General features: G+C 32.9%; 1 protein-coding gene across 1 annotated transcript; it reads left to right on the top strand.

The window, feature by feature from the left end:
- The first annotated feature begins 2334 nt into the window (after window positions 1-2334).
- Window positions 2335-3556, top strand: LOC117919765 (universal stress protein PHOS32). Its single transcript, XM_034837013.1, has 4 exons — window positions 2335-2674; window positions 2767-2876; window positions 3024-3142; window positions 3248-3556. Exons 1-4 carry the CDS (start codon window positions 2500-2502, stop codon window positions 3336-3338), a joined length of 495 nt encoding a protein of 164 aa, XP_034692904.1. The 5' UTR covers window positions 2335-2499; the 3' UTR covers window positions 3339-3556.
- The last annotated feature ends 3603 nt before the right edge of the window (window positions 3557-7159 follow it).

Genomic DNA, 7159 nt, shown 5'->3' with positions numbered 1-7159 from the left:
AAACTATCAAATTACCACCTTTTTTTTTTAATTAAATTTTAAAGGAAGTAACGTGAATTTGGAAGCTTGCTTGGCCTCTTTATTTATTTATTTTTTTTTTTTAAGCCACAGTTCCATTTTTTATTTTTTCTTGTTTGAATTCCCTTTTTTTTTTTTTCAAAAGCGATATATTGATATTAGGTCATGTGCATATTTGTTTCTTGCAACTGTTTTTATTACTTTGTTATCAAATTTTTCATAAATTTTGTTCAATAAAAAAAATGTTCTTCTTTTATTCCATACTTCCTTACTTTCAACTTGATATCGTATGAAAACAAATAATATGATTTATTGTCATTTTCATCTCTATTCTTTCAAACTTCATTTCTTTTCAAGATTGTTGATTATTATTGTTCTTTTTTTTTTTTTTTTTTCCAATTGTTGTGAAGACTACACCATCTAAAAACATGGGTCATTTTAGGTTGTTTTCAAGCAAATTTATTATTGATAAGCCCCATTCTTACTTTCTTTTTCAACCTCTCACCCAGGATAACCATAGCTAGAGCCTCCCATTCTTACTTTCTTTTGCAACCTCTCACCCAAGATAACCATAGCTCGAGTGATGTTGATTGCTGTGTCTACACATAACAAACAAATATGTATATGACCTAATCATTGAAAATCTACAATTAAAATCATAAGACAAACTATTTTGTTATTTTTGTTTTAGTTTTTTTTTTTTAATTGTAAAATCGTGGTTTTAATTTTAAGACTAAAATCACAACTATTGATTATGGTTTTAAAAACCATTGTCACTAATTGTGACTTTAAGATAAAAAATTTAAAAATAATAAAGCGATTTAAAATTTAGATTAGTAAATATTTTGAAAAATAAGGGATTACTTTAAAAAAAAATTATTTTTCCATCAAGCCCCTCTATTAGATGAAAAGGTTCAAAATTTGTAAAATAATTAACCTTTCCCATTTTTGAACTCAAAGAATAACTTATTTTTGAATAAATATTATTTAACATTTTTATTATTTACATGTATATTTTTTTTAAAAAGTTATTTTTATAAGAACAAAGTTAATGTATTTTTATTCATAATGGATATTTTTTCGGATAAAAAAATAGAAGGTTAGATTTACAATTTCATGTTTTTTTTTGTCTCTTTTGATATGTTATTACTTAAATAAAAGGTAGGCTTTAACAAAAATAATTTGTATAATATAATATTTTATAACAACGATGGGTGCTTTGTCTTTTTATTTTTTTTATTTTTATTTTTGGATAATTTGTCCCTTATGAGGTTGATTATTTAATTTATTTTTTTAATAACTAGGGCTTGTCAAGAGTTAAGACACAAGATTCAATAATTATTTTAAAAAATTATACTAAATTTGTTTCTTCAAAAACAAGCTTAAGACTATTTTTTATTTTATAGAGAATATCAAATAAATTTGCATAAAAAATATAAAATTAAATTCATTTCTTATTAAAAAAATTAAAATTAAATCTAGCTCTTAAATAAATGAGTTTTAAAACATGTTTTTTTTCTTCTATTTTAAGTATTATATATATATATATATATATATATATATATATATATATATATATATATATATATATATATATATATATTGCCAAAAAAAAATGATAAATAAGGAAAAAAACAGAGTTATGAAAATATGATGAGAACTAATAAGGATTATATTTGTATTGGACAAACTAAAATAGATAAATAAAAATACAATCAAAATATTTAAAATACAATCCTACGTGTCAAAGAGAAAGAAGGAAGTGTTGACGGTGATCTTTATCATCATTTTTATATTTTAGATTAAATTATTTTAATTTTTAACAAAGATGACGAACATGGACGAGAAGTAAGGAAGGACTGACGCTTCTAAAATTATTATAACAATAAAATTAAAATTAATTTATAAGGTGATTAAACAAAGGATAAATTGGGAATTCTTATGGCATCATATGCTTACACGTGGATCTGACTCCAAGGGTTATGTTTGATCAAAACTTTCTTACGACTCGAGAGTATTCGAAATATTTTCTTTTCTCTTTTCTTTCTTTTGGTTTTGAAGCCGCGGGAGTCATCACGTCACCTTGCACGCCACACGCACTCGCGTGCAAGGAAATATCGAAGAAAGAAAACAACTGACGGCCTATCATACTGAATACGTTGTTGCTCTGATTTCACGCTAACTTTAGAAGTTGGGTTCGTGATGCTGACGTGGACGGTCCAGATGCGACTGGACCGAGTCCTCGACGAGAATGAGCCACGCGCTTTTCGTCCAGTGCGAGGGCCATAAATATCTGAAGGAGCCATTTGCGTTTCTATCAAACTCTCGTCGTTGCATTGAAAAGAAAGCGCCATTTTAAGTTGTAACCCTCAAGAAAAGGGCAGATAAAGGCAAAACCCATTTCGGTTTCTAGGAATTCAGGGGTTGTTTGTTTCACTCGTTTGCATTGCTGGTATCGGAAAATCGACAGAGGGAGAGAAAATGCCGGGAGATAGGAAGATTGGGGTGGCCATGGACTTCTCCAGTAGCAGCAAGCTCGCTCTTCAATGGGCGATAGATAATCTGGCTGACAAGGGAGACCTCCTTTACATCATCCACATCAAATCTAGCTCGGGTGATGAGTCTCGTGACGTTCTCTGGACCACCCACGGTTCTCGTGAGTATCTCTTTCTTGCGATTAACTGCCTAGAAACCCACACCCACAATACGCAAACTGTCTTCTGATATGATTTGATCTGGGTTTTGCAGCTCTCATTCCCCTGACGGAGTTTCGTCAACCAGAGATCATGAAAAAGTACGGTGTCAAAACAGATATCGAAGTTCTCGATATGCTCGACACTGCTTCCAGACAGAAAGAGGTTTTTACTTTTTATGTTTTTTCGTTTTTCTCTTTTTAATTGTTGGATTGTCTTGTTGTTGTTATTTCTTCTTCTTCTTTTTTCTTTTTTTTGGATGTTACTGCCATTTCATCAACGATTTTTTTCCTTGGGTTTTATGGATTGAAGGTGAAGATTGTGACGAAACTGTACTGGGGAGACGCGAGAGAGAAGCTGTGCGAAGCGGTTGAAGATCTGAAGCTGGACTCTCTGGTTATGGGAAGCAGGGGTCTGAGTACCATCCGAAGGTACTTTTATATCTCCGTTGTTCATTTATTGCTTTCATCAAGCATAAAGCCATTGCTCTCTCGCTGATACGCCTGGTATATGTTTTGTTTTGACTGCCTACACAGGATATTATTGGGGAGTGTGACCAACTATGTGATGACGAACGCAACTTGTCCTGTTACCATCGTCAAGGATCCAAGCTCCCACAAGCAGTGATTATAAAAATTTGGATCCAATTGCAACTTATACCTATAATTTCCAGTATTGTAGTGTTTACTGTTTTAATGCGCTCTGAATTTGTTCTCTGGATGGTGTCTCAGATTGACTGGATGGCCAAATGATTGTTATACCTTCATTATGTAAAATAATGGATTTGCTTGCGGGCTTCTGTCCGGTTAATTATATTATATCTGTGCTTGAAATCACTACCACCATTTTAAATTTCTCGAGCCACTGATAGGCGTTAATGGAAATCGTTGTAAAAATTTTATATCTCATTGATTGCGACATGTGATATGGGGGGTGAAATGTCGCATGTTATCCTTCATCTTGGTTAAATTTAAATGTAGGCTATGCTCAGGGCAGGTGATAAGAGGTGGGGCACATGGTATTCTTAAATTTCCAGTCACATTCATGGGCTATGGCTTGCTATCGCTTATTTCAATTCACGTTGGTGGAACTCAGGCTCGCCTGCTTATAATTTGTGCTGTGGTGGTGTCTGAGCTTCCTTTTTTAGGTTGTGTGATTGAATGGAATTTTTAGATTTGAGTTACGTAACCCGGCAGATATGGCTTTCTTTGTTGAAAAGACTGGAACTCTCTCTTTTCGGGTTGGGGTTGCATAAAATATCCAGCGGAGGCCTTGCTGATTTCTTTGGATTGGATTAGGATTAGGATGTGGTTGGAACTTGAAACTTCCTAAATTTGATTTTGCTACATTGTAATTCCCAATTCTTTGAATAATCAGGTCGGCTGGCCTAATGTGATAATTCCATTCTTCTAGAGATAACGTAAGCCATTGTTGGTTGGGACTTTTCAGTGGCTGTTATGACATTGGATAGAGCTTAGCAGGCCAAACCTTCTGCCTCCTACCTGAAAATAATTTGACAAACAAAAGAGTGATCATTGAATCGTAGGTTTGACTGAAAGTCTGCTCTTGTACTCTTCTAAAATTGAATTGTAGGTTTGTTTCTTAGAATTCCAAAATGCAGGGAAAGGTCTCTGCGAGTTGGCGTGTAGCACAGGCCTATGATGAATGAGAAGAGTCAAGCAATCTCAAAGAACGTGGTGGCGACAAGTCAAGCCTCCATCGTACTCCTACGATGGAGGAGAGTTGAACAATCCCTAAGAACGTGATGGCAACTAGTTGATTGGTCTGAACGAATTAGCATAGATAAGAAGTTGAATTTATGGCTCTAGGATTAGATGTATACCCGAGGATAATGGTCAAGCTTGGAAAAGCCATATAAATCAAGTTCCAAAGGGCTACGATAGCTTTGGATGTCGGAATACTAATCCTAAATGAAAACCAAAAAAATTAGGCCTTGGTCACATTCAACCGACAATACGGAACGCAAAATAAACTTGACAACAAAAATTTACTTTGCTTCACTTTTTAAGGGGCCATGACCATTGTAGCACAACTCATGCGTAAGCCACTTATTTGGCAGCGTTAGTACTTCCAAAGCAAGGTGGGACAAAGCCCATTAGGTTGTCTTTGGGAGGCAGATTTTCGTTGACAACACTGCAGCTGACAAATTCATCAATCCATCTGCATCGCATCGGAAAAGCTGGCTTCAGTCAGCGATTCTATTGTTCTTCACTTCATTTTTGAATGATTTGAGACTCTCACTTGGTTCTTCTGTGGCCTTCTCTCGAGCGAGCAAGAACTAAAAATTAAACAAGAGACTGGATCAGTCTGTCTCTCTTGGTTATATTAGGATCTTGTATTCCAGGATGACAAGCAATTCCGGCTTTCCGTTTTGTAAGAGCACTGACATCTTTTGTAAACAGGGTCAGAATTGAAAAACAAAGCACTCTTCTTACTCACAACTTCTTTAATGTACACTCATATGCTGGAGTCCTTTCAGTTTCAGAGCAACCTCTAACCTGCGGCTAAAAGGGTTTGCCGTTGCGCACACTCGAAGTAGTTTCACTTCATTCGCCGTTCCTCACCTGACTGACTTTAGTGACGTAATGCGACAATATTTAGTGTCCTATATTTTCAAAATTAGAAAATAATAATAACTTTTGTATTACATATAAACTTATATTTATCTCGAAAAATCAATCATAAATTTTTATTATTTTAAATTTTAAATTTGTAAATCGATTTTTAAAAATATAAAATAAACCTATTTAAAGGAATAAATTTAGAAAGTATTTAATGGTTAAGGCGACAAAAATTGTATATCAAAACCAAAAATAGAAATATTATAATCATGAGTCAAAATAAATCATACATAGATGTTTTATATAAAAAAATAATTACATAATTATAATATATATATATATTCTCTTTATAATAACACAAAATTCATATAAATATATATCTTAATAGTAGGAAAAATATTAAAAGACAATTTAACAATAATATCTCTACATTAATTGATAAATCAATTATAGTAGGCATGCTGAGTCATTGTCCTCGTAAGCACTTTAATGTCACTTTAATTTTATTTTCTCTTCTTTTAATCAATAAAATAATATTATATTTGCTTTTAATATATTAAATATACAGGAAACAGTATAATATATTCTCTTCGTCAGGAATGAAATAGGGTAAGTCATTCTATTACTTTTCGCATTTGATCTTGATCAATCCAATAACATAAGTAATGAGAAGAGTCTAATAATCTTAAAGAAGGTGGTAACAATTGTTGGAATTTATATATTGGTGAATGAAATTGAGACTTATTTTTTTCTTGGAAAACATGTTGATTTTTAATAGACATAACTTATTTTAAATAATGTGTTTTGTATTTTAAAGATATAGTCTCTTCCAAAGGAAGTGTTTAGTGTCTTAAAAGACACATCTCTTCTAATACTCACCAATAAAATATATAAATAAGCCTTTCCTTTGTCTTTTTTATTCACTTACTCTCATTCATCAATTTTCTCAACTCTTTCTCCTTTCTAATTTTTTAAACTTTCAAGTCCCTCTTAGTTTCAAGTTTAATTATAATTTATTTATTTATTTTACATTTAAGCGAGTATAAATCACTAATTAATTCGTTATTTTTTGTGATTTGAAGTGTTACTATTATAAAAAAGTGATCATTGTATCTTAAAAGACAATCACTTGTACCATAAGCACTTGAGTAGGGTGAAATTTATCTTAAGAATATAGTATCAATCTCTAATTTTGATCAACCTCCAAAGACCATCTAATCCATGGTTGAGATAACAAGAAGGTCAAGCCATCTCCTATGATGGAGGAGCGTTGAGCAATAAGAAGGAACCGGAAGACGACTAATTGAAGGGTGTAAACGAATTAGCATAGATAAGAAGTTGAATTTATGGCCCTAGGATTAGATATATAGCTGAGATGATGGTCTTGGAAAAGCAACATAAATCAAGTTCAAAAGGGCTACGGTAGCTTTGGATGTGGGAATGCTAATCCAAAATGAAAAACAAAAAGCATTAGCCATTGGTCACATTCAACAGACAACACAGAGCTCAAAATAAACTTGGCAACAAAAATTTACTTTGCATCACTTTTAAGGGGCCATGACCATTGTAGCACAACTCATGGGTAAGCCAATTATTTGGCAGCGTTAGTTCTTCCAAAGCGAGCTCGGACAAAGCCCATTAGTTTATCTTTTGGGTGGCAGATTTTCGTTGATGTCACTGCAGCTGACAAATTCATCAATCCATCTACATCACATCGGAAAAGCTGGCTTCACAAGTCAGCAATTCTATTCCAACTAATTCTTGAAGAATGCCTCCTGCAATCCAAGAGACTATGATATTCCAACTAATTCTTAAAGAATGCCTCCTGCAATCCAAGAGACTATGATATTCCAACTAATTCTTGAA

This window comes from Vitis riparia, chromosome 8, assembly GCF_004353265.1.
Source record: "Vitis riparia cultivar Riparia Gloire de Montpellier isolate 1030 chromosome 8, EGFV_Vit.rip_1.0, whole genome shotgun sequence".
Taxonomy (NCBI): Eukaryota; Viridiplantae; Streptophyta; class Magnoliopsida; order Vitales; family Vitaceae; genus Vitis; species Vitis riparia.
Note: the sequence above shows the minus strand (reverse complement) of the source record. Positions and strands in the feature narration are given on the sequence as shown.